The sequence below is a fragment of the Malania oleifera genome, chromosome 10 (assembly GCF_029873635.1).
Source record: "Malania oleifera isolate guangnan ecotype guangnan chromosome 10, ASM2987363v1, whole genome shotgun sequence".
In the NCBI taxonomy this organism is placed as follows: domain Eukaryota; kingdom Viridiplantae; phylum Streptophyta; class Magnoliopsida; order Santalales; family Ximeniaceae; genus Malania; species Malania oleifera.
Window position 1 is genome coordinate 785,658 of NC_080426.1, and position 13,046 is coordinate 798,703.

At 37.9% G+C, this 13,046-nt stretch overlaps 1 protein-coding gene across 2 annotated transcripts in view; it reads right to left on the reverse strand.

The window, feature by feature from the left end:
• Nucleotides 1-13,046, reverse strand: part of LOC131165506 (uncharacterized) — a 28,449-nt gene that overhangs the window by 11,557 nt on the left and 3,846 nt on the right. For both annotated transcript variants that reach the window (XM_058123384.1, XM_058123383.1), the window contains exons 4-6: nucleotides 12,770-12,832; nucleotides 12,430-12,650; nucleotides 11,683-11,801 (exon numbers count right to left, since the gene is read on the reverse strand). In XM_058123384.1, the coding sequence (XP_057979367.1) occupies nucleotides 11,683-11,801; nucleotides 12,430-12,650; nucleotides 12,770-12,832 (403 nt within the window). The remainder of the gene's footprint in view (nucleotides 1-11,682; nucleotides 11,802-12,429; nucleotides 12,651-12,769; nucleotides 12,833-13,046) is intronic.

Genomic DNA, 13,046 nt, shown 5'->3' on the forward strand with positions numbered 1-13,046 from the left:
TTTGCACCTATAGACTTATTTGTTAAAAAAAAAAAAATTTATCTATGGACCAGCTCTAATCTCATTCCTCGTCTCAACAAAGTGTAAACTGCTTAGTCCGGTTCTAGAAAATAACCCAAAAGGGATGATAGAAGTCACTATATCATGATAGGCCATGAGTGAGCAACAAGAATGGTATTTTTATAGGTAAAACTCACAGACCAGAACCTAGACATAAACCATGTGTAGTGACCCGAAGAATAACATGATTTTAATAATAAGAGGGAGAGAAATAGAAACAGAAACAGAAGGAGGTCGTAGACTTTGTCGACGACATTGCTTTTTGGGGGATAACCATAATTTCAAGAAAATTGTCAAGACTCGTCGACGAATACAGGGTCTTATCGACGAGTGCATAAGAAAATTCATCGACAAACACACGACTTCGTCGACAAGAAAATACCGAGAGAGGTTCTGGGGCAGCCCGAATTTCATCGACAAATACAGGGTCTCGTCGACGAATTTAATGAAGGACTCCTCGACGAGGTGACGTGCCTCGTCGACGAAATCCCCTGTTCTAAAAATATGAAAATCCGATTTTTAATTTACAAAAGAAGCCAACTCTTCTCCCTCTCTCTCCTCTTCAGTTTTCTCTTTCTCTCTCTTCGATTTTGGGCTCGTTTCTCGCCGGATTGAAGATTTGAAGCTACCACGACACTAATGGCAAAGTTTTCTACGATTTGCCGGCGTACGGGCCATGCTATGTGAATTGCTGGCGTACGGGCCATGCTATATGATTTGCCAGCGTACGGGCTGTGCTATGTGATTTGTCGGCGTACGGGCCAAGCGACGTGCCTCGTCGACGAAATCCCCTGTTCTAAAAATATGAAAATCCGATTTTTAATTTACAAAAGAAGCCAACTCTTCTCCCTCTCTCTCCTCTTCGGTTTTCTCTTTCTCTCTCTTCGATTTTGGGCTCGTTTCTCGCCGGATCGAAGATTTGAAGCTACCACGACACTCCTGGCAAAGTTCTCTACGAGTTTGCCGAAGCGGATTGTTGGGAAACGAAGCTGGAAATCATCCCAAAATTGAGGTAAGGCTTTTTAAGCCGAATTTGACTTAGTGGTAGTTATGAAAAATGTTGTACATACGAAAATACTGAACTTTAATACTGAGAGTATTCATTTTCAGGATATTGAGTTAGGAACCCTGCGGGTGCGGAATAGTTTTATTAGGGGCTTTCCAGGAATCAAGTAAGGGGATAAATTTAGCCAGTTCATTTTGAAATAATGTATATATAGTAGTATTTGATTTCAGGAATAAATATATATATATATATTTCATGTGAATTATATTTGGGAAAAATACTGTTGAAAATATGGGTACATTGAATATGTGGAAAATATGTTGTGGCATGAGTATAAAATGTATGAGATACTGTTTCTGGAAATGCGTTTATGGTATGGATTTTTATGATGAAAAACCGGCGTACGGGCCGAGATTTTTATATGTGATTGCCGGCATACGGGCCGTGCTATGAGATTGTGATTTGCCAGCATAAGGGCTGGACTATGATTTGCCGGCGTACGGGCCATGCTATGTGACTGTGATTTGCCAGCATACGGGCCTAACTATGATAAAATGTGTAATACCGGTGTACGGGCCGATGATTTTTATGACACACATATATACATGCAAAATGATATGATTGTTGTGGAAATTAATGATAAAAGATATTCATGTATCACGGTTTCAGTATATATTATATGATATCAGAACCTGGTTGGCTTGGTCTAGGCTATCACTTGCACGGTACCGTTGCTATATGTCCATGGTCTTCGTGATCATGATATTTGTGTTAACGCCGCTGTACAAAGTGGAGTGAGATTGGATTGTCGATGTGGTTATTAAAGAAGTGTGATGTTATCGCCCCTGGTGTACGGACCAGGTTTGGCAGACCCATCGGACCTACAGACTACTGTTTGACTTGGCAGTGGTCGGCCAACCATTGTCAGGTCCCGCCTTCGGGCCACACAACCCAGTCATGTGAGGATAATACATGACAACAGCCAGCTAACCTACCAGGAATGTTTTTATGTTATTATTATGATATGAGATGAGATATGCTTATGAAATGCAGTATGTTCTGCCATATTTTGATATACATATGTTTTCCCAAATTTGATAAACAGTACTAAATATGTTATATATGATATATGTAGAACACATAATACTCATGTTGCCACACACTGGTATTAGTTTATTTCCCTTACTGAGAGGTGTCTCACCCCTAAATCTTATAAAGTTTTCAGGAACCCCAGATAGGAGAGCGGGAAAAGCCCCACTGAGCTAGTGTTGTGTATCTGCCCTTTTTGAAGGGAAAGTTTTGTAGGAACAGTTAGATTTTTGGAGAAATGTCCCTAGGTCTTATTTTTGGGATGTATATATGGAAATACTGTGGACTATAGCAACTCTAGTATATTGTATTATATGGTATTGAGATGTACATTATTGTATGTTGTCTGCTACTTAGGCTTCTGCTATATATTCTGATATATCCTTGGTACCCACGGGTTCAGGTGGATGGTGACCTACTGAGCTGGAATGTATGACGTCGATATTATTATTAAAAAAAAAAATATGAAAAAATGAGCAGGTCGTGACACCATGGAACTAGAGACTCAAGCTCAAGATGAACAACATTTTATCTAAAACAAGTTGTCGCAACGTCTCGGAGAAAGGTCCAAAATGGCGAGGAATAATATTATTATAAATTTGATAGAGTCGCCACTAACTTATTTATTTAATTAGGTACGGTTAGTTCACCTAATTACTACACATTAATTGGTCTCTAAACTAATCTTAGGTCAAAGAATCAATAGTCTCAGTCTACATTTACTAAAGTTGGGATTGAGAGTTCAATTATGCAAGAGAAGGTACTAGCACCCCCTAGACACCCATTCTATAAACGATACCCAATTAATCATGAATTATCCTAATTTAAATATAGTGGTCTTTAATTAACTCCTTTAAAATAAAAAATAAAAATAAAAATAAAAACAAAACTCAAAAATCACAGTGTGATTACGAATGTCTAAGAAGACCTCCAAACGAGAGGATCTTGTTAGATAAGCCTCCCACATAACTAATATAGGTGAGGTTTAAAATACCTCTTTACCCTTTGTTAAATCATTGGGATGCAAACACACAAAAATCAAGTAAAATTATCCAATTTAAGAAAAAAGAGTATTTAAAACATTCCCAATTTTTTCCAAATTTTTTTTAAAATTTTTATGAAAATTGTCCAACATTGTTTTAAAAAAAATTTCAAGGATTTTTAAAGACTTTTCTTTATTTTTTTGGCATTTTCATTTTTCTATTTTTTTGTTATCTGAGTCAAAATAACTCAAATAAAATTTCTTTATTTTTCTTGATATTTTTAAAAATAATTTTCTAATTTTTCCTGATTTTTTTTTTATTTTTTTCCAATTTTCAAAAATTAAAAATTAATTAAAATAAAAATAATAAATAAAACCAGTAGTTCAGAAATTAGACTGGTTCAACCTGATTAGGCTAAGTGGACTACATGTCCACCCACAATGGTGATGTATGGTTCACTTTGTTATTTATATTTTATAAAATTCACTGTAGCAGGGCGACGTCAGCATGAGGTATACCTTGGCAACGATCAACCTTGTAACATTGTCAGCAAAGGAATTGTGAAAATCAAGATGAACGGGTCCGTGTGGAAGCTGAAGGATGTCAGATATATTCCAGACCTGAGAAAGAACTTCATCTCAGTTGGACAACTGACGGATGAGGGATACACAACAACATTCATTGGCAATGAATAGAAAATATCAAAGGGTGTACTGACAATTGCACAAGGTAAGAAAAATGGAATACTTTATGTGACCTCCAATGTAACGACCCGAATTTAGAATGGTATTTAAATAATAAAGGTAGGGAAATGGAGACCGGAAACAGAAGGAAGCCGTCGACTTCGTCGACAAACGCGGACATTGCATTTTGGAAGGAAAAGAAAAGGGAATGGAAACAAAATAAAATAAAGAAGGAAGCTGCCCAGCTTCGTCGACGAACACAGGGTTTCGTCGACGAAGGCTTAAGAGAATTCGTCGATGAACACAGGGCTTCGTCGACGAAGAAATGCCAAGAGGGGTTTTTGAGCTGACTGAATTTCGTCGACGAGGAGTGGATTTCGTCGACAAAATTTCTGAAGGACTCGTCGACAAAGGTCGGGCTCGTCAACGAAATCCTGTTTTATAAGAAGGAAAAATCCGGGAGAAATATTATTTTTTTACGAAACCTCTCTCTCTCCTCTCTCTCTCTACGGTTCCCTCTCTCCCTTCTCTCTACGTTTTCGGCCCCACCAGTCGTCAGATCGACGATCCAAAGTCACCACGACGCTCCTGGAGGAGTTCTCTTCAAATCTGCTGGAGCGGATTGTGGGAGAAAGCTAGTTGAAAATCATCCCAGAGTTGAGGTAAAACTTTTTAAACCATATTTGGTCTTACGCTAGTTATAAGAAATGTTGTGCGCATGAAAATACTAAAGTTTAATACTGGAGGTTTTCAATTTCGGAGTATTGGTCAAGAAACCCCTCAGGTGTTAAACTTGAATGCTTTTGGGTGAAAACTTTCTACCAAATACTTGGGTTTTTGGCAGTTGAGGAAAATATTGTGCACTTCGAAATACTGAACTTTAATTCTGAGATTTTTCATTTTCAGGATGTTGAGTTAGGAACTCTGCAGGTGCGGGGCAGTTTTATTATGGGCTTTCCAGGAATCAGGTAAGGGGATAAACCAAGCTAGTATTGTTTGGAAAATATTTATATATATAGTTATCATTTGATTTATGGAAAATATATATGATTATGTATATATGTCTTATATTTGCAAAATACTATGAAAATGATCGTATGTTGAATATGTGGAAAATCTACTGTGTGGCATGAGTAAAAATGTTGTGAAATGTTGTTTTCTGGGAATGTGGATGAGATGGATTTTTATGATGGAAAACCAGTGTACGGGCCGAGATGTTTTCATATATATATATATGGATGTGATTTGCCGGCGTATAGGCCGTGCTATGTGATTTGCCGGTGTACGGGACGTGCTATGTGACTGTAATTGCCGACGTACGGGCCGTGCTATGAGATGTGATTTGCCGGCGTACAGGCCATGTTATGTGATTACTGTTTGCCAACGTACGGACTGTGCTATGTGTAGCTGGCGTATGGGCCGAGCTATGATAAAATGTGTAATACCGGCGTACGGGCCGATGATTTTCATGATACATGTATATATGTGAAATGATATGATTGATGTGAAAATAAATGATATGAGATATTTATGTATCACGGTTTCAAAATATATGTATATGATATCAGAACCTGGTTGGCTTGGTTTAGGCTAGCACTTGTACGATTCCGTTACTATGTGTCCATGGTCCCTGTGATCATGATATCTATGTTAACGCCGCTGTACGGAGTGGTGTGAGATTAGATGGTCGATGTGGTTATGTTTGAGGAGTGTGCTGTTATCGCCCCTGGTGTACGGACCAGTCTGGGTGGACCCATCGGACCTACAGACTAGACTATCGACTTGACAGTGGTCGGCCAACCATTGTCAGGTCCCGCCTTCGGACCACACAACCCAGTTATGTGGGGGTAATACATGACAACAGTCAGCTAACCTACCAAGATTGTTTTATGTTATTATTATTATTATTATGACATGAGTTGAGATATGTTATGAAAATGCAGTATGTTCTGCCGTGTTGATTTATATATATACGTTTTCCCAGATTTGATGAAACAGTACCAAATGTGTTATATATATATGATATATGTTGAACACGAATTACTCATGTTGCCACACACTAGTATTAGTTTATTCCCTTATTGAGAGGTGTCTCACCCCTAAATTTCATTAACTTTTCAGGAGCCCCGGATAGGAGAGCGGGAAAAGCCGCACAGAATTAATGTTGTTTATCTGCCCTCTGCGAAGAGTAGGGACAATTAGATTTTGTAGGAATTGTCCCTAGATTTATTTTTGGGTTGTAAATACTGAGAGTTAGTGGTTGTAGTACTCTAGTATTTGTTATGCACATTATGATGAGATGCATATGATTTTATATTTCCTGCTGCGTAGGCTTCTGCTGTATGATTTATTATATCCCTGGTACCCACGGGTCCAGGTGGATGGTGACCTGCTGAACTGGATTGTGGGATATGTAGTATTGATTGTATGATGATATTATAAAAAAAATGTGGAAAAAAAAAAAAAAAGCAGGTCGTGACATCCAATGTCTGCATGTCTATTTCAGTTGCTAGAGGAGATGTCGATAGCAACATTTAGCATCGATGACTCGGTCACATGAGCGAAAAAAGACTCATGATGATGCACTCAAAGGGAAAATTGAGTGGTCTACAATCAGTGGAGATTAACATGTGCGAGGATTGCATACTCGAAAAACAGTAAAGGGTCAGTTTCCAAACATACACCCTTACCCCAAAGAAGGAGAGACTTGAACTAGTCCATTCAGACGTATGGGGACCGATGACCATCTCATCCTCAGGTGGAAGGAATTACTTCGTGACATACATCAACGATCATTCTCAAAAGGTATGAGTTTACTTTCTAAAACATAAATCAGATGTCTTTGATGCTTTCAAAATATGGAAAGCAATGGTTAAAAATGAAACTGGTTTAAAAATCAAGAAGCTGAGAACTGGCAATAGTGATGAGTATAGACACTAGGTTCAAGAAATTCTGCTATAAGCATGGTATCAGGATGAAAAGAACTATGTTAGGTACGCCCCAGTACAACGGCATAGCCGAGCGGATGAACCAATCGTTGACCAAAAGAGCCAGAAGCATGCGTATGCAGTCAGTCCTACCAAAGCAATTCTAGGCAGAGGCAGTCAACACAACAGCATACTTGATCAATAGGAGTCCATCAGTACCAATGGACCACAAACTACCATAAAAAGTATGGAGCTGAAAATAGATGAAACTTTCACATCTGAAAGTTTTTGATTGTGTTGCAAATGTTCATATTAGTGATCATGTCAGAAACAAGCTTGATCCAAAGTTCCGGAAATGCACCTTCGTCGGCTACGGTGAAGATGAGAACAGGTATCACATTTGGGGCAATGAAAACAAGAAGATCAAAAGCAAAGACGTAATCTTCATTGAAAAAATGATGTACAAGGACAAACACAACAGAACCCACCGAACCAGTTCAAAATGAAACAACTTATGTAGACTTGAATGATGTCCCAGAAGATGTCAAGACACAACAACAAAACGCCGAGAATCCTCAAGCGGAGGAGCCTATGGAGCATATCGTCACACCACTGCCTCCTACTCCAACTCCGAAGCTTAGGAGATCTCGGCCCCATGTAACAAATAAAAGGTATATGGATTATTTACTTCTTACAAATGGAGGAGAGCCTATATGCTATGATGAAGCATGTCAAGCGGGAGATTCGAGTAAGTGGGAGCTTGCAATGATGGACGAGATGAAGTCCCTCACCTCCAACAAAACGTGGCAACTAGCTAAATTGTCCAAAGGTAAAAAGGCTCTTTACAACAAGTGGGTGTACAAGATCAAAACGGGGCATGATGGCTCCAAGAGGTACGAGGCCCGGTTGGTAGTCAAAGGCTTTGAGCAGAAGGAAGGAATCGACTATACCGACATCTTGCACCAGTTGTGAAGCTAACAACCATCATATCAGTCTTGAGCATTGTTGCCTTAGAGGGCCTACATCTCAAGCAGTTGGATGTGAAGATGGCAATTTTTCACGGTGATCTAGATGAAGAGATTTACATGCACCAGCCAGAAAGATTCTCAGTGATAGGTAAAGAGAATCTTGTGTGAAGGTTGAAGAAGAGCTTGTACAGTCTCAAACAAACTCCTAGGCAATGGTACCAAAAATTTGATGACTTTATGCACAGGAAAGATTTTCAAAAGTACAACACTGACCACTGTTGCTACTTCAAGCGGTATTAGTCTAGCTATATTATCCTATTGCTATATGTCGATGACATGCTAGTCGTAGAACCAGACAGAGAAGAGATCAAAAAATTGAAGCAGCAATTGTCAAAGGAGTTTGACATGAAAGACTTGGGTTCAGCAAAGCAGACACTTAGGATGTAGATCTCCAGAGATCAGCAATAGGGAATGTTACGGTTATCTCAGTCGAAGTACATTAGCTGTGTTTTACAGAAATTCAACATGAGCAACGCCAAAACAGTAAATATACCATTGGTCGGACACTTCCGCCTCTCTAAGGATCAGGCTCCCCATATAGATGAAGAGAAGGACTTCATGACTAAGGTACCTTACGCCTCAGCCATTGGAAGTTCATGTACGCCATGGTTTGTACCAGACCAGACATTGGCCAAGCAATGGAAGCTGTCAGCAGGTTCATGTCAAATCCAAAGAAGACTCACTGGGAAGCAGTGAAGTGGATCTTGAGGTGCCTACGTGGCACTATTGATAAGTCTATGTTTTGGCAAAAGAGACTTGAAAATTTAAGGGTATGTAAATACAAATTTTGCTAAGGAAGTTGATCACCGCAGAAGCACCACCGGATATATGTTCACTGTTGGCACAATAGCTCTTAGTTGCATGTCACAAATACAAAAGATTGTTGCTCTATCCACTACAAAAGTTGAGTACGTAGCAGCGACAGAAGCCAGCAAAGAGATCATTTGGCTTCAAGGTTTGTTGACAGAACTTGGAATAAAGCAGGTGAGGAATATTTTGCACAACAACAGTTAGAGTGCGATACATATAAAAAAGAACTCTACATTTCATTCCAGAACCAAACACATTGGACTTCGTTATTACTTCGTCACATCTCTATTAGAGGATAGAGTGCTGACACTTAAAAAAACCCAAAGTAGTAGGAATCCAGCAGACATGCTGACAAAGGTGATGACTACAAAGAAGCTGAAGTTCAGCCCAACTTCAGTTGGTCTTCATGCTTGAAGACAGATTTGAGCACATCCTTTACCTATATACTGGTTGAGATGGTGTCTCCGTCTCCAAGTGGGAGATTGTTTAGCTGCAGTGGAGACGTCGGCAGCTACCTCCACCAACCCCAGCACACCTCTGTTGAATTGTTAAGCTGCAGTGAAGACGTCGGCAGCCACCTCCACCAACCCCGGCCCACCTCTGTTGAATTCAAACCCACCACCCTTGAATTTCATCTCCACATACCATTACCACCCATCCCTATCCATGGCTATATATAAGGAGATGTGTGTGTGTAATATATGTGTATAGAGTTGAAGAAGAAGAAAGAGAGAGAGGTGTGTGAGAGAGAGAGTGAGTTGTGTAATGAGTCGAGTTGAGTGGAGTACGGTTGCCTCCTCCTCCTTGTATTTTCTCCCAGTTTTAGTGAGATTGGTGTGCTCCGTGGACGTAGGCCAGTTTGGGCCAAACCACGTTAAATCTTGGTGCTCATTTCTTGCTTGTTTGTTTATGTTTGTGGTTTAATTGTTGCTCCCCGAACCCTAACACTCATTCCATTTTTTGTTTTGCAAATTTGAACCAGAGAAGGGGGATTGAATTTCCTTGCTTCCCAACACGAATCAAACTCTCGAAAGATAAGTTTCTATTTCCCTTACTTTTTTTTCTTTTTTTCATTTTTTGGTTTCTTTAAATTTTCTCGATATAATTTTCCCCAAATTTTCTTATTAAACAAATGACCAATAAATTGGATTTTTGTGCTTGAATTAATTTGGTTCTATTACATGGGTCGAATAACATTCATTTTGGGCATTGGGCCTAAACTTAATTTGGGCATTGGGTTTAGGCAAATGAACTGGGTTGGGCCCAATTCAAATTGGAATACTGGGCTCAGGCAAATTAATTGGGTTGAACTAACTAAGTTTGGGTATTGGGCTTGAACTAGTTAAGTGGGCTAGGCCCAACTCAACTTGGATATTGGGCTAAGTGTTGGGTCAACGGTTAATGGACCCAAGTCCAACTTGGACCTAAGTTTTGGGTCAATGGGTCGGATCCAGTTTAATGGGTCGAACCTAGATCAATGGGTCAAATCCAATCCAATGGGTCGAATTTGTATCAAAGATTCCGAGCATTCGAATTAAATTATGCACACTATTTCCTACTTAAAATGTTAAACACTGAATTTAAAATTCAATATTTTGCTGGAAATTAACAAAAAAACTAGTACTTACCTCTCTCTGAGTTTCCTTTCAACAATTCTTTCTTCCCCTTTATTTGAATTCTCTTTGAAGTATTCTAAATTCCTTGCCTCAGAACCCTTCACTCTGCAACTAGAATGACTCTGAGTTCTCTCGATTCCAAAATTCTAGTTTTGAAGCTTCAAACCTTCTGAAATCCTTCTACTACACTACATTCGGCAATTCTTTAATTCTCCAGCAACATCTCTCAAATTTTGTATTCACTCTGAATTGCTTAAATACTATGATTCTGTCTAACTATCTCTTAACCAAAACTCTCTGATTTTTCTCACACGATTTTTTGAATGCTCTCTAAGATTGTTTGTCTGTGTGACTATGTCCTCCTCACCCTATGCAATCTCTATTTATAGGTTTTAGGATTCAATTAGTTTAATATTGATTTAATCAATCAAAGAATTGCTTGAATACTATGATTCTGTCTAGCTATCTCTTAACCAAAACTCTCTGATTTTTCTCACACAATTTTTTGAATGCTCTCTAAGATTGTTTGTCTGTGTGACTGTGTCCTCCTCACCCTATGCAATCTCTATTTATAGGTAATATTGATTTAATCAATCAACACTTAACTTTATTAATCAACATTTATCTTAACTTTCGCACATTTCTCACATGTTTAATTTGCTGATTTGTAGGTTTGATTTTGAAATTGAAGATTGCTGGCCCACTTCTTTATCTTTGTTTTTTTTTCCTTTTTCTTTTTTTTTTTTTCATTTTCAATGTAAAAATTTATTTCCCTGTATTTCATTTTTTTTCTCTGTATTTTCTCCTTTTTATGGAATAAAATCTATATAATTTTGTTATATTGGCCCTAGACAAAATGTAGTGTTTACACAAACAAAGATTTATATAAAGAAAAATTAAAACTAGATCATAACAGTTCCTGCTTGTCATGCACTTTCTCGATAAACTATGAATTGCTAGGCTTGTATCAGGTAAACCTTTTATTGCAGCAATTGCATTATCATTTTTCATATGTTAGTCACGAGCCCAACCCCAACATGCTACTTAGTGTAAATGTATTTTACACATACTAGTCGTAGGCATGTGCAATGTGTATGCTTTTCAGCTATTGAGTGATAATTGCAATTAAAAAATTAATAAATAATGCTACAAAAATAATAAATAAATATATTTAAAGAGAAATACTATTTTAGGGTAGTTTTAAGTGGGTATGGGGTATTTTTTGAATATTTATGGGCAATAATAGGGGTTTTTTGGAATATTTATAGGTAATTACAGGGGCAATTTAGGAATGGTAAAAACTACACTAAGAAAGGGGAATCCCCTTTCTAATAGTAGAGATAGTGTACGCTGGAACACATCCAACGACTAAAAAAGAAATGATAGGTCCATAACAATATACTTTACATTTTTTGGTTCATTGTGTGTGCATTGTTAGGAGGGGCGCACCGTGGGGAGGGAGAGAGAGAAGGAGCTATACCTGGAGCATTTTTCAGATGTTCCCAATTGTCGCAAGTCACATAGTGCATTCCAAGGGATATTTTGCAGGCCCCATTCACAGTGCACTTGCATTTCCTTTACTTGGTTCAACCAATCTTCCTAAAATCATATGAGGAAAAAAAAAAAAGAGAATTTAACCCTATTTGTACAAAGAAGTTTTATTGTACTTTGAGCAAAAGATTCCATGACAAATCGAGCCAAGGAACTTGAATAAGAAAATAAACAATAAGTATGCAGCCTGCAGCCTCTCATAGAGAGGCGATGAGTTTAATTAACTAGTCCTGCAACACAATTATATTTTCTCCCCCTAAAAGCATGAAAAGGCTAGGATCATATGTTTCCTATTTCAACGTAACACCTACAAATGCCACTAAAAAAATCACATGGATGAAATCAGTGAAAGTTTATCGAAAAGCAAACATGACAGGCGATCAATGAGTTTTTATATGACAAGATGAACAAAGTTAATGAACTGATGGAAGGATTTTAAAATTCATAGGCTTGTCTTATGCACTAAGTAATCAGCTCCTTATACTTCTCCCTTTGAGGCAAATAAATATAATAAATCAAAAGAATCAAATTGAAATAAGATTGAACTGTCTAAAATCTCCAGAAAGTGCACGTGCACCAACCTATTGGATAGATGGTAAAGCTTAAATTTGTATCTTTACACTGCATACTTTGCAGTGCACAATGAAGCAAAATATTATTTTTCTATCAAACTCACAAGCTGTTTCTCCTCCTCGGAAAGTGCTTTGTCCATCTGATCAAACAATGCAGTCCACCTAGCTCGATGCATGTCAGCAGCTGATTTGAATGAACATTCAGTAGCAGAAATTTTCATAACAGAAGGATCATTCTCCTGATTTGCTGAGAATTCTTTTGAGAGCAAAAAAGGCAATTCTGTGTGAATTACAGCCCGAACCCTTTTCTTACTACGTCGCAAAGCTGCAATAACAGGAAAAAAAAAACAAAACAAAACAAAAAGAACACATTACCCTTATAAATATAATCATCATTCTACCCTCAACAGCCTCAAATAACCCATTTAATAGGAGAAGCATTACCTCCAAGACGTCCTTTAATGTCTAGATGAAGAAGTTCCAACCATTGAGATGCAACTGTAGCCGCTGAAAAAATAATAATATGTAGAAATTTATATAACCAATTAGCTTATGAAACTCTTTACATTCTCAAAGTTCATCTTTAACTTTAAATTAGTGGTGCTCAAATATTTTTTTATAGAAAAAGAAATTTATTAGGAGAGAAGATGTACTCAAAGGATGAGTTCTCAAAAAAATAAAAAAGAAACAGAAGAAGGTATTTCAAGAAAAAAAAAAAACT